This window comes from Juglans regia, chromosome 9 (assembly GCF_001411555.2).
Source record: "Juglans regia cultivar Chandler chromosome 9, Walnut 2.0, whole genome shotgun sequence".
Taxonomy (NCBI): Eukaryota; Viridiplantae; Streptophyta; class Magnoliopsida; order Fagales; family Juglandaceae; genus Juglans; species Juglans regia.
The window spans coordinates 16,935,933-16,956,390 of NC_049909.1; the positions used below are offsets into that span (position 1 = coordinate 16,935,933).

A 20,458-nucleotide genomic window follows, 5' to 3' on the forward strand; every position below is an offset into this window, starting at 1 on the left:
AACGTAAACAGACAGTCGACAGATACACCCAACCCAACGCTAACAGGACTCCCCCGTCATTTCTATAGAAGCCGAGCCCAAAGTTGCCAAATCAACCCAGCTACATTATAATTTATACATGCACAGTGTCCAGTGGATCCCAAAGACAACCCACCTGGTATCCGACGTGTCACTCTGCCTTTTGCTAGAGACCAGGTGTAACCGTCGGTCAACCAAGATCCAACAACTGTACACAACATGAATAAAATAAGGAAAACAAAGTTACAAAAGGCAGGTGCAGGTGCAGGTGCAGGTCAGGACAGTCTTCTTAAATATAATAAAATTACTATATATATTTATATTTCATTAATGTAACGTCGCCATTCGCCAGTTTCTACCTTTCTTCACTAATTTTTTATTTTTTTTTTCTTCTCTTGCTTTGGACTTTGCCGGAAAATAGAGCCGCGATTTTCTCGACAGCCAAACGGTGGAGTTCGTCAAATGTGATGGGAAGTGGAGTGTCGAGCCTGCTGCCTTGCTTCGGAACTGTGAACCGGACGACCAACCGGCCAGTCAAGGAACAACAGGACGTGGTGTTCGCGCCCTCCGAGACCTTGGATGAAGCCCTAGGCCACTCCTTCCGCTACGTCCGTTCCTCCGCCCGCTTTCTCTCTCCCACTCACTCCGATCGCTTCCTCTCCCCAACTGGCTCCCTCCGCTTCTCTCCGTCTCACGAACCCACCGGGTCCAGGGTCAGACCTGGCTTTCCAGAGACCGGCTTCAAGACCATTTCCGGTGCTTCTGTCAGCGCCAACAGCTCCACTCCAAGGACAGTTCTTCAGCTCGACAATATTTACGACGATGCCACTGAGACTGTGCTCGGCACTACTGGTGCTGCTGGTGGCGGCGGCGTGAGAGGGAGTATTGTGAATGGCTTCGAGAGCACGTCTTTGTTTAGCGCGCTCCCTCTCCAGCCAGTGCCACGCGGCGGTGGAGGGGGAGACCCGTCCTGCCCGATGGAGCGGGGCGGGTTCTTCCTCTCGGGTCCAATCGACCGCGGCGCTCTGTCCGGCCCAGTGGAAGCCATCGCTGCCGTGAGCTTGGAAACCGGCGGCTCGGTCCCCTTCTCAGCTCCGCTTGGTGATGCATACGTAAAAAGGAGGAAGAAGAAGGGCATTTCGGGGATTCGGAAGGCGTTCTACGGGGAGTTTTCGGAAAAGAAGCGGCCCTGGGTGGTCCCGGTGCTCAATTTCGTGGGGCGCAAGGAAGTTTCAACAAATGGTGACGATTCGGCGGAGGGGAGGAACGAAAGCGAAAACGTACAGTGGGCGCTTGGGAAGGCCGGCGAGGATCGTGTACACGTCGTCGTTTCGGAGGAGCAGGGGTGGTTGTTCGTTGGGATTTATGACGGGTTTAATGGCCCAGATGCGCCCGAGTTCTTAATGGGTAATCTCTATCGCGCCGTGTACAATGAGCTCCAGGGCTTGTTTTGGGAAATTGAGGAAGAAGTAGAGGAAGCCGGTGATCTTACTAATAATAACAATAACAGTAGTAGCAGTAATATTAATGATGGTAATAGTTATGAGAACCCATTAAATGCAGCTGTAGGAAGTAACCTATCTATGGAAAATTCTAGGGGAGAGGTCAATTGTGAATTTGCTCGAAATGGGAATGATTTGAATTTGGACTCGGACTCAATTCCTGTTGATAGAGGGCCGGCCAAGAGAGTTACATTTGAAACGGAGGGGACGGAAGTTCGGAGGCGGAGGCTTTGGGAATTTCTCGCGGAGGATGACCCAGAAGATGGTCTCGATCTTTCTGGGTCGGAGAGGTTTGCTTTCTCGGTCGATGACGCTCTTAGTGTTAACAATGCAGGTTCGGCGTTGAGCAGACGGTGGCTCTTGTTGTCGAAATTGAAGCAGGGGATGTCGAAGCACAAAGATGGCCATGGTAGGAAGTTGTTCCCTTGGAGGTTTAGAATGGAGGAGAAAGAGAAAGTTGAGGTTGAGAATAGAGTGGAGGAGAGGTCATCACGAACTGGGAGGAAGCGGAAGGAGGGGCCGGTGGATCATGATTTAGTTTTGAGGGCACTGTCCCAGGCTCTTGAAGTTACAGAGCTCGCGTATCTGGACATGACGGATAAGGTTCTTGATACGAATCCAGAGCTTGCATTGATGGGTTCGTGTTTGTTGGTTGTGTTAATGAGGGATGAGGATGTGTATGTGATGAATGTAGGTGATAGTAGGGCTATTGTCGCGCAGTATGAACCGCAGGAGGTTGGTTCAGGGATAACTGGGTTGAGGGCGCCAGGGGCCAACGGGTCAAGAATGGAGGGTATAACCGGGGAGTCCTCAGCCGTGGGTGAAGAGGCAGTTAGGGTGGCATGCGAGGCTTCTGCTCAAGTAATGAGATTGGAGGCTTTGCAGCTATCTACTGATCACAGCACGAGCATTGAAGATGTAAGTTTTGAATTCTGGAGGGATTATTATTTTGTTAGTTGTTCCTTACTGTATTTGCTGAAAATTTTAGTTTCTTTGTTGGCTGTTGATATTGATAGTTGAACAGTCGCAGCTGATAATTCTACATGAACATACTGTTCGCTTGCATGTGTTGGAAGGAATTATGTGCTTACATAGCTTGCTCTGTTTACAAATCGGTGTGCAAAGTCGGTGTCCCTATGACCTTTATAGACATGGATGTGTATGGACTCTAGTTTTGCCTTGAACAGAGGTTGGCATTTGGATTACAGATCAAAATTCATATCAATTCTTCAATTGTCAATTATGGCTCAGGAAAACATGGCATAAAAAGATGTTTAAGACCTTTCAGCTAGGCAAAGGTCACATGCCTTTGTCCCATTAGTTTTTTGAGTATACATATATTTGCAATTCTTGATTTTTCTGATTTCAAAATTGTGATGTCCTCTGGTTATATTGATGGTTTACTGAACAGAACAAGTAGTTCTAGGAGATCAATCTGCAAGTTGTGTGACCAGGTCTTGACAGGCTGGGGGACATCCCTATCATGTCTCCTTTGAAGTGTATGCTTCATTTTCTCCGGGCATATATGACTTTTAAGTTTGTGTTATTTTCAGTAACAGTGACTCATCTTATGTTGACAATTTCATCCCCCGTCTGGTAGTTACCATTCATATAATAGCTTCCATAATTCCTTGTTTCTCGTTTCAGGAATCATGATTTGAGGTTTGATCTTAATGCTTTACATTTTACATATAAAATTGAAGTTTTTGTAGCAATGTTTGAAGCATCTCTCTGCGCCCAAAAAATAGTATTTTCTACAGTATAATTCGTTATTATTTTGGTCACGGCTTTTGCTCAATTATTATAGCTGGCTTGATTCTATTGCTGATTTCCAGACTGTTATACATTAATTTCATGCTGCAATGAAGGACATTACTTTGTTAAGCTTGGTCCACTTCAAGCAGTTTGGGGCCATTAAATCAAGACATTTGATGATGTTTGACACCCATATGTTCACTTGCAGCTCATTTTGTTATCTTCTTGATGAATGTTTGGGTGTTTTTCTTTTTATGCTTGTATTTTCCCATATTTGTAGGTATCCTTTTAGCGTCTAGGATCAGTATTGCAGATTTTCTAATAATTTCAATCTTCATTGTGCAGGAAGTCATAAGAATCAAGAACGAGCACCCGGATGACAAACAATGCATTGTCAATGATAGAGTAAAAGGTCGTCTCAAGGTTACCAGAGCTTTTGGAGCCGGATTTCTAAAACAGGTTTTCAGCTTTATTTCTATTTGTAATTTGTTGTAAGAATTGTGCTCGTGTTATGTCTACTGAATGAAACTCTCCATATATGGTTGTTTTTGGATATTTCATTTGTTATCGGGGTCTAGAGATACATACTAATGCAATGTAAATGCTGGTGCAGCCCAAGTGGAATGATCCACTGTTGGAAATGTTTCGGAACGAGTATATTGGTACCGCACCTTACATATCCTGCTCACCTTCTCTTCGTCACCATAGACTGTGCCCTAGAGATCAGTTCGTAGTCCTCTCGTCTGATGGTCTATATCAATATCTGAGTAATCAGGAAGTGGTTTCTCTTGTTGAGAGTTTCATGGAAAAGTTCCCTGATGGAGATCCTGCGCAACATTTGTTAGAGGAGCTTCTTTTCCGTGCTGCCAAGAAAGCTGGTACATAGTCATTTTGCTGACATTTAAATGTTTTTATTTTTTATATTTGAACTGTAGAAGTGGGCTTTGAGATAATGTGACAGTAGAAAATTTGTTTGATTTCAACACGGGACTTTATAGTAAACTTAAAATCCAACAGAGCCTTAATCCCAGCATAAGAATCTGGTGTTGGAAATACTATCAAATAGTGCATTCTCCTTGTCACTCTAGTTCAACCATTTTCAGTCTACTTCAGTTTTCTCGCGTTTTCAGATTTTAAACTTGAAGTGGTTTTCTCTGCAGGAATGGATTTCCATGAATTATTGGACATCCCACAAGGAGATCGCAGAAAATACCATGATGATGTTACTGTTATGATTGTATCACTAGAAGGAAGAATTTGGAAGACGTCAGGAAAGTACCTGTAAAACCTACCTTTCATTCGCAAGATATGGCCTAGTGAAATAGCAGTTTTCAATTTTCAACTCAAGCCACTCGCAGCGGTATCCAAGATTCCAAAGTTACACAAATGATCCATTTTTCTTGGGTCCCATTCGCATTTTTCTCTGCATGGCAAAAGAATGTAGCTATCATAGAGAATCCTGGATGATACTGGCAAAAGGCTGGTCTTAGATATTCATCAAGATCTCGAGCAGATGCCAAAAAGGTTTGGTTCAAGACTGAGAATGGGAATCTATCGATGAGGTTGTAGGGAAATAATTCTTTTCTTTTCTTTTTTTTTTTTATTCTTTCCATTTCTAGACTTTTCTTTCGTTAGAAAGGAAAAAAAAAAAAAGAAATTTTGCATAGTGGGGAGGGTCTTTTCATTCATTTGCGCTTCTTTCTTCCTTCCTTCCTTCCCGGAGCCTAGAAATTGAAGTTGTATATTGGTGGGGGGTTACAGATATACTTACAGAACATCAATGATTCCCTTGTCAACAATGAGCTACACTACAATTTTGTGGTGGATTTTCACCACTACGGGTTACAAGTGTTGGAAATATATTTGAAATCTTGTACGACTTCTGCATATGAAATCTTGTGTTACGATTAGTGAATGCGTTCGGGCACCCGTTTGAGCTGAAAATAACTCAGTTAGTGCCTCATTGCTAGTTCTCATCAAGTCTTCTAGAGCAGTTTGAGCTGCATCAACAGGTAGGGGGACCGAACATCCAATCTTATCAACGCCCTCTTTTTCCTTGCATAATAATCACACAATGGAAAACAACATACCCAAAATCCATCATCCGGCTTAACCCCTTTTTCAACCGAAACGACAAAACCTTGAACCCAATCATCAATTCTCTTGGCCTTCCCCAGGCACTGAATACCCAAGCCACTAGCCAGGCTTCCCTTCCTCACAGTAGCCTCTAATAATGTACTGTACAAGACCCAATTAGGCTGCAAAACAATTGACTTGGTTTAGTTTGGATGCTAAGGGTATCTCATATCATCTGTGAATAGTAATGAAATATTTGTGAATAGTTTGTAAATAGTAATGAATTAGTACGAGAATATCTGACAATAATTGTGTTCCAAATAAAGCTGCTTACAAGTTGCAACACACACCTAATGCCATCATGATCCCCAGATACACCTAATACCCCTCCCTCCCTCGTACAAATCCAAACTCTTGCCCAATTTGGCATACACATCTAGGATAGCAGAGGTGTTACGTCGTCGTTTAATCTCATTGCTATATCATCTCATGGGCAGGGTCCGCCATGAGCTGAAACTATCTTTCAAACCTCAAAAGGCTTCATTGTGACATTGTAAATGCTGGGTCCTGATCCAATTGAAGAACAAATGGGTTTTGTACAAAGCAGCTTCAGAGTTGTCACAACCGTTGAACTGGTGGCTGTGGATGAAGGCTTGTTTGCTCCGGATAAAGATGGGTTTTCTGGTTTGGTTGTGTCAAATTTGGAGAGGTTTTTGGGGGGAGACTAGGAAGAGCTGCATAAAATGGTAATCTTCTGAAGAGCAGAGTAGAAGATGATGGGCCTCTTTATGTCAGCCTGTAAAATGAACATCCAGAGCCGAGAGGGAGAGGAGCTGAGATGTTCTTCAAACTCCGAATCCAATTGATATTGGGACGAACCCTGAGAAAGTAAAAAAAAAAAAAAATTGGGTATAAGATCCACCATAGGTGGAGAGCCTTAACCGTATGTGTGGTAACAGGTAAGCCCGAAGGCTGTTCCCGTCCCTGTCAGGGGAGATGCCAACCGTCTCTCCTTTCTACGAACACAGTATCCTGTACTTCACATATTCCTTTATAAACCATTGCATGCTTATACATCTTTCCGATGTGGGACACAAATCACAAAGTCTCGGCTTTGACTTGGGCTTTTGCTCCTATACTGTGATACTGAGCCTTTTGGTATGTTTGACCCAATCTAATGTTGTTCTCAATTCCCAGAAAAGATGAGAAAAAACAGTCCAAAGAGGCCATGATTCAGAAGAAAATGATGCACATAAATAAAACAAAAGTACGAGACATCAAAGATTGTCTGAAGTATCGGCTGCAGGATGGGCTGATATCTTTTGTGAGGCCCTCTGCCTGCGAAAGTGTGCGTGCCTTGGCCCTTAACCAGTAGGTTATTAACTTTTTTGAGTTGCATAGGGACTGGAAAATGGTAATCCCATGATTTTGTAAAGTTTTTTAATTACAAAAATAAATCTTATCTAAGTCATTAACGTTATGCTATTTACAAGTTGGTGTATAAACCCACCGATTATTGTATGTTTTATTATAATTACAAAACAAAACAAAACAAAATACAAATATTATTAATATTTCTTTGATCAAATTATATAGATGAACATTACTTATATTATAATTTGTTATAAGATAAGATTATTGTATTATTTTATACTTTATAAATAATTAATAAAAAGTTTATTCGTATTTTCTCATATTATTATAATTTTTGCATGATTATAGATAGATGTAAAAAATAATTTCTTAATTATTTTTATATTTTAAAAGATATTAAAAGAAAGATGATTAATATTATTTTATAAAAATATAATTAATAATAAAAAAATGCATCGTAATTCTAGGGATGAAGTTACACTAGAGGGAAGGTAAAGGGAAACATAAGAAATAATAAAATATTAGAATGAAGGTGCTACAGTTCCTTTCATATATGACGCTAGGGATGAAGTTATTATAGCTCATCTTTCAAATAAATTGTGTTTAACTAATCGAATATAACAAAAATTTAGTAGACATTCTTTAAAATATAACTTTCATTGACTTTGGCTAAGCCAATATCAGTGCTCTTAAGCACGTCAAACATTAGATGACTGCACACACAGACTTTAATGGCTCCATGATCTAGAGATTATAATTTATGGATCTATTCTTAAGAGTATTGTTTGACCTTTATTTATGTTTGCATGATATTTGCATCCTTTGATGAAGAATCACACACCACAATATATATATATATATATATATGTATATATATATATATATTGTGTGTTATATGAGATGATAAGTAAATATATGTATATACACACCATGTAATTCATGTGTCGAATTAACATCTATCAGTGGTCAAGATTTTGGTGGATTGGATCATCAAATCAATGCTCATGCAATCAATTAGCATCAAGGAGGCCGCCGCTCGTGCATAATATCTCAATATATAATAGTATTTGAATTAAGATGTTTATTGAATTTTAAAAGATGAGAAAAAAATAGTTTAAATTAAATATTATAATATTATTTTTGTTTTAAAATTTGTAAAAAATAGTATTAATTTTTGTGTTTTATTTGAAAATTTTAAAAAAATTAAAAAAATTAAATATTTTGAAATTTAAAAATATTATATTTAAGTAATATTTAATATTTTAGAATAATATAGTGCCGAAGAACGGCAGGATGTTGATTTTGACGTTGGTATGATGCAACTTCGACATTATTGTCGGGACATGTCTGGAACATCAGCTGTTTGCGTGTTTCGTGTTTCAATTGCCAGGTAAATTCTCACAAAACGTAAATTGTAATGATAATTAGAGAAGACAATTAATATTTGACAATTGGGCATGGGTTCTAAGATCATTAGTATTGAATAATTTGAATTGATCATCTTATTTTTTAAATTTTAATTAATATGTAACTTTTTTACCTTTAATTAATCATTCAAAACTTAAAATTTATATTGGATTAGTCATCACACACTCTATAATAATAAAATATTATTATTTTGTATTATTTATATATTTTAATTAATTTATATTTTATTTTCATAATCTTCAATAACCTCCAACAAATCATATTTATTTTTATTTTTACAATCTAACAATCTATAATATAATAATCTCATATGTATATAGATGGTAAAATCTCATATCTATAATATAATAATCTAAAAAAATACTTTTAGACTTGCTATAGTTCTTTTCATATTTGAAAAGAAGAATGGATTTACTGTAACTTATAGTTTAGATGAAAATAATTTAGTTAATTCAATGTGGAGTAAATATGGATGATATTTGTTAAATTTGAAGATGAAAAAACATTTGGCTACTCCAATGCCAATGCTCTGGCATTATCATTGGATTGGTCAAATCCATCTTTAAAATTTAGCCAATATCACACTTTTTTGTATTTGTCTATTCCATTTAAATTCAATCTCCACATTGGATCATTGGATTAGCTATTCTACCAATTTAATATTAATAATAATTATATTCTAATTCAATTAATATTAAAAAAATCATATTTTCAAATGTCATTTAATGTTAATAAAAAAAATTGAGATTAAACTTAATTGAAGTGAGAAATTATTATTTTAATATTTGGTGAATCAATTGTAGTTCTCTATATTTGGCTAATCACTGTAGCAGAAATTCCAATATAGAGTCTTTTTGGTACAAATTATCTAAATTTTAGCTAATCTCCTCATTTGGCCAAGCCAATGAGGATGCTCTAGCACTAGCGTTGGATTCATCAAATTTATATTCAAATTTTGATGAAAAGTACATGTTTTCTGTATATCTAAAACATCCTTATCCATAACTCCACATTGGATTAGCCATTGGATTCATAAAAATAATAATATAATATTATTTTTTTAATAATATTATTTTTTATTTTTTCTTTCATATTTTGTAATTACACTAATCATATGTTAATTAATAATTTAATTTGATACTTAAATTATTATTTTTCAATTAATTTTTTTTCGCAACTGAATTATCTAACAAACACATTTCTCAACTTGAAAACTAGGTTATCACAATTCTTTCCATTTCCAGTCACAATCATGGTTTTAGGCAATTGCACTCTCTAATGTAAGAGGAAACTAAAATTAAACACTCCAAGCAACTACAGAAACACACTTGTCTGCATGTATAAGCCTTTCAAAGCCAAAACTTCAGAAATTTACCTTGGAGTGAATATTGTATTGATTTCAACACCTGAAATTATCTTGATTCCAAATTTTCGAGCAGCTTCTAGAGACTCGGGTCGGCCTCGAGATTGTGTCATGATCTGTCAGAGCAAGAACGTTTACCTGTTATAAGCAAATTTATTAATTAAATTTCAAACATCTTATGATTATTCAAGGCAAATATAATAATAGAATATAAAATAAGAACTAAAAAGCAATCAAATAAAAAATCGATCGATCACAATTATAAGTACTACCAAATAGGTTGGAATTTTAAAATCAAGAATAATAGTTCTTGAAAATAGTTTGGACTTCAATCACACAACGCAAGGGTCCCATAACATTAACAGGCGGATTTGCAGGATATTATCAAAGGTTCCTTGTGTGGCTTTATCAAGAAATGCAAGTCTCTAAATTTTGTTATAAAGAAATTGAATTAAATCTTCCTTTAATATTATTGTTGTTATTCGTAGCTGTAAACTAGTGGTATTCAAAATCATTTTGTTGACTATAAGCAAGTTGACAATCTTCTTGAAACATATTTTTTGGGTCATAGCTAGATATCATCTTTATCCACTATGCTGACATTGTATGCCTCAAAAGCCATATAAAACTAAAGTAGTTATACGACCTAACCAAGCTATAATACCAGTTAATTGGGGTTTAGCTTTGTGGATCCTAGTTATTTACGTCTCATCTAAAATCATATAAATGTAGTGTAAAATTTCTTCTACATGCATATATGATTTATATATATATATATGAGAGAGTGAACTCATGGAGATGGAGAACGTTCGGAGCAGAGGGAGAAAGGAGCGGCAACATGTGCGCCTATGGAGGTGATGGAGGTCCTCTTTCACCTGAAACACCTCGTACGAACTTTAACATCTGCTTCACGAAGATGAACTGGTCACTTTCTCAACAAAGGATATGATACAAGTTTCGCGAAAAACAGGAGAGGAAACGGAGGGAAGAAACGGAGAGGAAGAAAGAGAGATGAAGAAAGAAAGGGAGAGGAAGAATCGAAACGGGATTTGGGAATTTCGTGATAGAGAAGAAAGCAGAGGAGAGAGGGAAGAAAGAATGAAATCCCAGATTCGGGAAGAAAGAAAGGGAGAGGAGAGGAAGAAAGAAATGGAGAGAAAGAATCGAAAATGGATTTCGGGATAGAGGAAGAAAGCAAAGAAGAGAGAGAAGAAAGAACTGCTTTGCCAGATTCGGGAAGAAAAAAAGGGAGATGACAGGAAGAAAGAAAGGGAGAGGAATCGAAAAGGGAATTGGGGGTAGAGGAAGAAAGCAGAATAGAGATGGAAGAAAGAACTACTTTGCGTGCGAAATAGTATTTTCGTAATAAAATAACGCGATAGATGTTGAATAGTAGTTCATCAAGTTTGGCGATAAATGGGACTCCACTATAACTGAAAATTTCACATTTACGTAAAAGTTGAATTCAATTCCATGTGTTTTGAGCGAAATTTATCAAATTTGAAACATTGGACTCATTTGATGAGTCCAACACCAGTGCTCTAAAGGATGACATTGATAAAATAACAACTATTTGATAATTTAAATAACTTCACATTAAAATATTAAGTTTTTTCAGTTTAATTCAAAATTACCATAAAATCAGTAGCTAGCTCAAATCACATAAAAATTATTAATTTTTATTCTTAATTATAATTCAGTTATAGCATAGTTGTCATTTTTTTTTCTATAAATAAAAGATAAATTTCCTTTTAGAAAACCGAGTTCTTTCAACTAATTTAGCCTCTTTCGTACCTCGAGACCAACAAGCTACAATACGGAAGTATTTACCTCTTATCCGTTGACTATATATTTCGGTCCGATCTTAAGTTTTCGTTTAGTTATATATATGAAATGAGATAAAATGAAATAAAAGTTAAAAGTTAAATAAAATATTATTAAAAATATTAATTTGTATAACCAAACTTGACATGTCTAGACTCAGCCTTCGTGAATGAACCTTGAGGAAGAACCCTAAAGTCTCCGCGCGTGATATTGAATTCTCACAAATGTTTGTATTACTCAAGCTAACGTTTTGCTGCTCATGCAAGTGCTTTTCCCATGTATACTGTCTTATCATCGAAAGATGAGAAGAGACAAACAAAATCACTTTTATTTTGTTCAAAATATTTACAGCTTTTGACAACAGTGTTTGGAGGCTGCAGGCGGGCCTAGATTTCCAATGTTTTCCAGATGACCGAATTATTAGAACAATGGCATGATCATGAACTTGGTAAATACAGCCAAATTGACTTGACTCCAACAACATCACTTAATCTATAGGATATCATGATCATTTGGTGGATGAGGCCAAATGATCATTCATCAACTTTTCTTTTTTATGTATCCATCAAAATCTACCACAATCTCTCGTCCACTGTTCTCGGAAAGCAACTTCATCCATTGATAATCTCTGATGAATCTTAATTTGGAGCAAGTTCGTTCAAAGACATATATAATTTTTTTCTAAATAAAAGGACAAATTGTATTTTTTCACCTTTTTTCTTCGTATATCTATAAACTTTAACTCAATACAAATTGACTATTCCTATTTTTTAGTAATGTAAATTAGATATTCTTTTACAGTATTTGGATCGCTCAATAAAAATAATAGATGAAAGACAAGAGTCTCCAGTAAAAGAAAGATAGACACATAAAATATACGGTACATCATTTATTATTTATGTAATATTTTCATGTTCTCTTAATTCTCTTTTCAATGAATGACAAAGGCTCAAGAGTGCCGGTGAGCAGAGGAGGTTGATGAAGATGATTGGCACCGGGGGGGACAAAGGGAGCCGAAAGCAGAAGACAAACAAGCAAGGGATAAGGTGATCTTCCTATTTTCCAGTTCCCCATAAATAAAAGTACCCTTCCCTGTTCATGTAATTCCTGCCATTATCATACAGTCACAGTCACACCACGACCCATCTTTTGCGTTTTCTACTTCACTCACGCCATCATATTCATGCATGCAAGCAACACGATATTGTGAACCAACTCATCGCACAGGCTTCAAAACTACGTTTCACATAAAAAGCTCCTTTTCACTTTGAAATCGGCTCTAGAAATATCCTCTCGATCTCTCCGTTTATTTATTCTTAGAAGACCAAGTTTTTAACAAAAAGAAATGAAAGAACATATGGGGTGTGAAAGGCAAGGTTTTCTTTCTATTGTTTGAGCTTGTTAATGCTTTAATTTGCCCAATAGACCGGAAGAGAGGAAATAGATTTGAGTCTCGATATGGTACTCTTCGTGTTCATTTATAACATAAATAATAAATAAGCGAACAAAAATAAATAAATAAAGACACATCGATGCACGTGGTTAGGCATAATGCCTAAGTTCACGAGTTGTTTGGAGGCAAAATTTATTATAATAAGTGCTTTTACAATCTATCATTGTCTCACATATCTCACAATACAATAGAAAAATTTAGAGAAGATCATTTGAAGTTGTAGTAGAGTTTGGCTTAGAGAGTTTCTGTGGAGAGATTATTTGTAGAGAGATTACGTGTAGAGAGTCCTCTTTGTGGGGGATCTTGTCATATATATATAGAGATCTATTTATTTGATTGTGTCTAACTTGTCCTTTTAAGAGTATGTGTATCTTTCATCTTAAGAGTCCGAGTCAATTTATCCTATCTCTTATTGGCTTTATCTTTTAGTTTTATTTTTTAGCCTTATCTCGAAACTAAATTATAGACAACTGTTTTTAATGAACTCTTTTTTGACATTTGGAGAGGAGTAATGCTAGATATACATCCCAAATAGATAAGTATCATACAAATTTTTTGTAAAATAATAAATCTCACAAATAAAGAATAGTTTTTTTTTTTACTTTTTTAAGGTGGGGTTTATTTTTTTACAAAAGTTTGTATGAGACTTGTCTATTTAGAACTTGTACAAGTCATTTCTCTTTAGAGAGTGGCTTATTCTAGGCTCTTCTTCTTTTCATCTGTCTTCTTCTTTTCATCTTCTTATAGCTAGCCTCTAGGAAATTGAGATACTGAGAATTTCTGGTAAGAAAAAGATTGCTTTGCTGCAAAACTTGGTTGCAACTTGATGGTCATGCCGTCATTGATGAACAGATCTTGCTTTCAAATCTTGCCTGGTTGGAAAAATAAAACAAAGAAAAAAAGGACAAGAACTCATCCTGCTTTCATTGTTACCTTGAAGGCTAGTACATTGACGAGAAATTGAAAATAAAGCATCTTGATAGGCCAAGGACATTTTTTACCCTAGCTTCTAGAAATGATAGAGTAGCCCTTGGTTCCCATCTTAAGAATTAATAATCTAATTTCTAAAGTTGGGCCAAGTAGAGTTTATTATTACCAAAGTTTCAACTTAAGTTCAATATTACCTAAGTTTCAATTAAAGTTTAAGATATCTTCATGAGATGATTTTGGCTAAGTAAATGTGCAAGAGACCCGGTTTGGATTAGAAATTCATCTCATCTCATCTCATTATTATAACTTTCTTAAATTTTCACATAAAAATATCATAAACAATTCAATTTTTTCAAATTCTAAAACAATAATAATATTTTAAAATAATATTCTAACAAGATTTTATTTTACTATTTACAACTCATCTCTGAATTCAAACGAGACGGAATGAAAAACGTGACAGTACCAAGATTGAGTGGAAGAATTACAGACTTGACATGCTAGAATAACCAAATGCTCCACTAAGTGGCTCTGTTTTGCCCATTTCCTGAATTGTACAAGGCAATAGGTTCAACAACTCCACTAGCTTGTTATCTACCATTTCTTTGCTAAATCTTACTAAGAAGCCACAACCAACATGGAAGTCCAAGACTTGCCAAGTTTGCGTGTAACTTATTTTCTGTAAAAAAACTTGTATAGATCGACGTAGTAACGCACCATTATTAGCTCTATTTTCCCACATCCTAATCCCCAATGTAGCAAAAAAGCAAGAAGTCCTAGTAGTAAATAGGATTATCTTACCAAATTCTTTGTTAATAGAGTTAACCACAATATAGATGGAACACTTTATTTCCATTTGACGTGGAATTAAGAGCTACCCACTGCCACGCGTTTTCCATCCCACTTCCCAAAGCAAGTCTAAAAAATTCCACCTTTTAAATTTGAATAATATTACTTTGACATCTCATTTTGACACCTCATATATTTTAAATTTTTTTTCTTTATTTAATAGTTAAGAAATTGATTATTAGTGTATTGATATTTTTTTTTTATATATTTTTTAAAATGTTTTAAAATGATAAAAAAATTGAAAAAAAATGAAAAACTGATTTTGTCCTAACGGTAACTTGCAGCAGGCATATATGAGTGACAGAGTAGCACCGCTCTTTAAATTTTGCTAATGTAGAAGCTAAGATCATGTGTACCATTAAATACTCGTATATATATTAGATTCTTTGCTAAACATTAAGGTGTCGTTTAGATTTGAAGATAAGTTGAGATGGATTATGAATAGCAGTAAAATGAATTGTAAATAGTAATGAAATTTGTGAGTTAAAGTTGTTGAATAGTAGTAAATAATAATGAGATGAGTTGAGATGGGCTATGAATACAAACGAAACCTAAGTTTTTTGTTTGGTCCCACTAAATGGGGGCTTAAGATGTACATGTTATATGCATGTGGATTCCAAAAACAGGTTAAAGCCACCACTTAGAAGTGCGTTTTGTCATTCCACAAAGTAAAATACTAAGCAAGCACTTTTGGTCTTAGTTTTAAATGCGGAGTGGACCCTGCTTGACGACACCAGCACTTGGACAAAAGTAGATAAAAAAGTGCTTTGTCCTACTCAAGATGATGTGGAAGGGGGTTTACACTGCAGATCATGGCCAAGAAAAGCCCAAATTCCTCCGAATCAATGCCGCGTTTGAGCCACTTGGCATTGAGGTCCCTTTGGTTACATTCACATTATGGCTCTCATCTTTTGCAAAGTATATAGTTCTTAATTGGTGAACATTTCTGATAATTTTAAAATAGAATTCAATAACAAGGTAGAATTGAGTTCATATTTCATATTTGAATTTAGGATATTTGTAATTCAGATATCTTGCAATAGGGATTGCATGGGTTGTGCGTTACACGATCCTAAACAGCTATTTCGATCAACCGTATGAAGGTTGTGGAACCCAAGACTCTCTCTCTCTCCCTCCCGAACAGAACTGCGAGATTTGATTTAAGTTTCAACATCTCCTAGCGGGTTGGCAAGTTAAGGTCTAATATGTTTTTGGAACCCTCTTTATATTCCTCATTTGAAGTTATTGGGATTCCCAATGTTGTCATTATCAGTGAAATGCATTGAATGGTTCGCAATTAATAGGAAAACTATAGTCAATCAAGGTGAATGGATGAATCGAGGATCTTAAAAATGTCTGTGTTCTGTCTGACTTCTGCTTCTTATTCCTCCTTTTAGTGGCATAAACAGAACCTTAATATGGGTGGTATCACTGTATCACTATGCAAAGCAATTTCTAGGAAGCCAAACTCATTCAAAACAACAGACATCAGTTGATTTGGCGCGAAGTAACTGTTAGGTGTGAACTGGTTTCAGTTATGTGGGGCCATTCCCTTGGAATTTTGGGGTACGCTCGAGACAAGCAATCTCGAAACTTTCGGTGTGTGTATTTTTGGACCGTTGGTTCCCCTATATAACACACCCCATTCACCACTCGGTTTTACTCTACACTTCTTCCTCCTCCTCTACTACGCATTCTTCTCTCTTTGTATCTTGTTACTCACAGTCCTTTTGTCAGTTTCTCACAAGTTCTTGACCGGTTGCCCAAACCTATCCGTTGTACTTACTTTGAATGTTTTAGCTTCTGGGTTTCTCGATAGGTTCCCATTTTGGAAGTTCTAGCTAGTATTTTTGTTTTCTTGTGGGGATTTTAAGCTGTTTCGGCTTCTGGGTATTGGTTACAGTTTCAGTTTTTGTTCATTTCAGCTTTATTCTGGGACTAAAATTTGAAAAGGGGTTGGTGGGGGGTGACAATTTCATCATAATCACAATCTTGAATCTTATAGACCATGTTTCCGTTGTACAACGGATGCATTCTATGGAAGCTGTGCTCGGTTTTCGACAAAAAATCTGCGGTTGATAAAAGCTTTTATTTTTGGATCTTCCAGATATTTAATAGGTACAGTTTAGGCACATAGCAAGAAGTTGAAATTTGGGTGCCCAAGTTTTCTAGCTTTGCAATCTGTTCTGTTCGTTCCGTGGCTGTTTTTAGGGAAATATATAGTCTAGACGAGGGTGTAAGATATGGGAGGGGCAACACTGCCACCGGGATTTCGTTTCCACCCAACCGATGAGGAATTGGTGGGTTATTACCTGAAGAGAAAAGTGGAGAGGCTTCCAATTGAGCTCGAAGTTATTCCAGTAGTGGATTTGTACAAATGCGATCCCTGGGAGTTGCCAGGTACTCTTCAGATCAGCATTTTTTTGAATTTTGCTACACTTCAGCGTTTGTTATAATCTTGATTTCCATTTGAATTTTTATCATCTTTAGCGAGAGTTTGCAAGTATTGGAAAGTGAATATCAGATCATTCAAAGATGAATTTCTGTGTGTTGGTTTCAATTAAAACTTAGACTTGTGTTAGGGATTGTTGATAAGTCATGGATGATGGGCCAATGCAAAATCAGACTGTACATTGGTGTTCTAGACGTTTGGCAGAGTAGCGAGTGTTTGTGGTTTTAGTCATAGATTTTGTGAATTGAGTTTTATGCCAATGTGAACAGAGAATACTTTAGATTTGGAAAGTAATTTTTTTTTTTCTTTTTATCTATTTGATTGTTCTATCATTATTCTTTTTGCTAAAGCCCGTTATGAGATTTCTTTTTTCCGTGGGGCCTTCAAATTGTATGTTTTAAAACAGTTCAATTTGCAGTTCTTTATTCCCAAAGAATAGAAAGGGAAAATACTGCAAGAAAAGCTTTCCTTCAAGTTGTTTTCATCAAGATTTTCATTTAAAGTTTATTGTTGGGGAGATTTTCAAGAAAACTGATCTCTAAGCGGCAAATTGCAGAGAAATCATTTCTTCCTATACGAGATATGGAATGGTTCTTCTTCTGTCCCCGGGATAGAAAGTACCCAAATGGCACACGAACAAATAGAGCTACCAAATCTGGATACTGGAAAGCCACTGGAAAAGATAAGAAGGTTGTCTGTCAGACTAATGTGATGGGGTATCGCAAGACCCTAGTTTTCTATCGTGGACGGGCTCCTTTAGGCGATCGAACAGACTGGGTAATGCATGAGTACCGCCTTTGTGATGATCTCTGGCAGGAATCACCGAGTTTCCAGGTAAATTCAACCGTCTCATATAATGGATTGACTTTACATTTGCCTCAAGTTTGTTTGTAAAGCTTTGGTGCTTGGTTGCCTTGTATAGACTGGGAGACCGATATTGTATTTGGTTATTTCTCTATAGGGAGCTTTTGCTTTGTGCCGTGTTGTTAAGAAGAATGAGCACACACTGAAGATGAATGATCATGGAGAGCCAAAAGCTAAGAGGGCAGGGAGCAGTTTGAGTAATGGGGATCACACCTCCATGACAATTCCAAACGTGCCCATAAGCATTCCCAATGAAATTCTCTCTCGAGCAAGTTACCCATGCAATGAGAGTCAGTATTCTAGCCCTATCACTTCTCCTTATGAAGTTCTTCCTATGGCAGAGTCTGAGCCTGCTTTGATGAAGACAAGTCCCACAAATTTCTGGGTCCCACCAGAGCTAATTCTTGATTCTTCTAAGGTATTAAATTGAGTTGTTAAGGAACTTCAGTCAGCTATTTTTAGATTTTTTACTCTTACTTGAAAGATATAACCTTGGCTTACTGCAGGACTACCCACAAGTACAAGAAGCTGCATCTGAATACCCACAGTACCAGAATCCAAGCTCGTCAACTTCTTGGCCACCATACGAACATGCAGAAATCGCATCAAGTTCATCGTATTCAAATTTCAACGGGGAAGTCGAAGTTTCTGATGATTTGACCGGATATGGCTGTATGTTTCCTTACTCTGGGCATGCAAACTACATGGGCCTTTTTGGAAGTGAGGATGTAACATGTGAAGGTTATGACCAGAGCGGTTCACTAATCTACCCACATCTCTTCTGAAAAGGGAAGAAAGATCATAGTAGCTCCTTTTTCAATTCAAGATTGGAATCTTGGGACCAAGGTCCTATTTGTAGGCAAGCATGTCAAGATGGGAATTTGGGGGAACATCGTGGTCTATGGTTGCAGGAGGTGCAGCAACTTGGTGCTCGTGATATAGGTGCCTATTTTAGGGTGGGATCGATCAACTATGAGTACCTTGCATTTGGTATTATCTAGAACAGGCCTCCGAGACAACGCCTTTTAATGTTGATTCTTGGAATCTAAAATAATGACCATAAACCCTTTATCTAACAAGCATAAAAGAGCCTGCTGTACAAGAACTTCTCATGCTGTTGTATTGAAGTTGGTTTGATAGCCAAGTCTGGCCTCAGTTTTTTATTAATGCTGTTAGTTAGTAGCTCCTGGTGATAATCACTATTATTGACTGCACCAGATTTTGGTTTACTGGCAGTTGGCGATATGTTTTATGTATTCCAAGTGTTTGAACACTTTGGTTTCCTTTTGCCTGCATATGGAAGCATCTTTATGCATTAATTCTATCTAATGCTACTGGAATACTTACTCGTTTATGTTGCAAAGTCATGTTACTAGAATTACCTTCTCTTGTTTCTTCGGGTTCATTTTGTTGAGATGTTCCTACACCACAGCTTCTATACATATAGAACAGTGATGACTGGCTGTTTGTTAAATAAATTGGCTTCTAATGATTTCTCTATTTAATTTTGTAAAATTATTAGAAAACATGTTTAATTTTGTCATTCTACAAGTTCAAGACAAGGAGCTCAAAGTTAGTTGGGCATGTGTGAACTGGAGGGAGTGCTTCTGTTAGAACTTTCTACTGCCAAAGCTGCTTTCTTTGATGACTGTACTCATTAAGTTGTGAATTAAGTTTTTAAAATGCAATATTCTCTTTATCAAAAGCTAAGGTAAAGTCTATCTTAAATCTGCATTAATATAACCACTTTATCACAACTTGCTTTCACGCACATTCTTTAACTTTGTGTTGGTTTCTTATTGCATGCTTTGGTGGCACTTGTGTTATTGGTGGATTCTGAAAGCCGTTCACTACCGGAGTGGAATCTGTTTCACGATAGATCAATTTCCAGTTATTCTTTCTTTCTTTTCCTTTTTATTTTTTATTTTTTTTTTGGGTTCATCTAACAAGACATTCATTTGAAACTGTCCTTTCTTCAAGTATCTCAGAAACATGGAAGGTGTCCGGCAGTAGGGGGTAAATCCTTATGAAGAGCACCCCTATCTTTTCTGGTTTTCTAAAGCATTTGCAAAGAACTAAATTATTGTTTGGCTAGCAATAAATATAGAAAGAGGTCATCTCTTATGAAGTACAGACAGCAAAAGTAGAATTATCAAAACGTGTTGTGTTACGTGTGACAATTACGATGAAAAGTACGTAAAGAGAAGAAAAACAAAAAAAACACAGATTTAACGTGGTTCGGCAGTATGCCTACATCCACAGGAGCGGGGGCTAAATTTTCACTAACTGTCAGAGTAGAGTTACATCATATGTATTTATACTAATCCTAGCCGTACAGAGATATTAGAAAATTCTAATAATACCCCTATACGCTCCCCTCACTCCACTCCGCTTTACTTTCGGCATCAGCCTGTTTTTTCTATATACGTGTTCCACTCAATATAAGCCACATGCTACAACAAAACGAATCTGGAAAAGAGTTATGCTTCTGATAGTATAACCTGTTCGAAGCTAGGATATGTAGCAATCAGGTAAAGATAGGAAAACTATTTGGGGGTTGTGGTAAGAGA

General features: G+C 36.6%; 2 protein-coding genes and 1 non-coding gene across 3 annotated transcripts; 2 read left to right on the plus strand and 1 right to left on the minus strand.

The window, feature by feature from the left end:
* The first annotated feature begins 364 nt into the window (after positions 1–364).
* Positions 365–5,171, plus strand: LOC109007408 (protein phosphatase 2C 29-like). The gene is made up of 4 exons (XM_018987074.2): positions 365–2,438; positions 3,621–3,734; positions 3,889–4,153; positions 4,436–5,171. The coding sequence occupies exons 1-4, from the start codon at positions 486–488 to the stop codon at positions 4,558–4,560; spliced, it is 2,457 nt and encodes an 818-aa protein (XP_018842619.1). The 5' UTR covers positions 365–485; the 3' UTR covers positions 4,561–5,171.
* A 1,078-nt stretch (positions 5,172–6,249) lies between these two features.
* On the minus strand, positions 6,250–6,377 carry LOC118349530. Its single transcript, XR_004802485.1, has one exon. It is a non-coding gene; the product is annotated as a U6atac minor spliceosomal RNA (small nuclear RNA).
* Positions 6,378–16,233: 9,856 nt separating this feature from the next.
* On the plus strand, positions 16,234–19,161 carry LOC109007407 (NAC domain-containing protein 71-like). The gene is made up of 4 exons (XM_018987073.2): positions 16,234–16,972; positions 17,581–17,858; positions 17,986–18,306; positions 18,395–19,161. The coding sequence occupies exons 1-4, from the start codon at positions 16,816–16,818 to the stop codon at positions 18,671–18,673; spliced, it is 1,035 nt and encodes a 344-aa protein (XP_018842618.2). The 5' UTR covers positions 16,234–16,815; the 3' UTR covers positions 18,674–19,161.
* Positions 19,162–20,458: the final 1,297 nt, after the last annotated feature.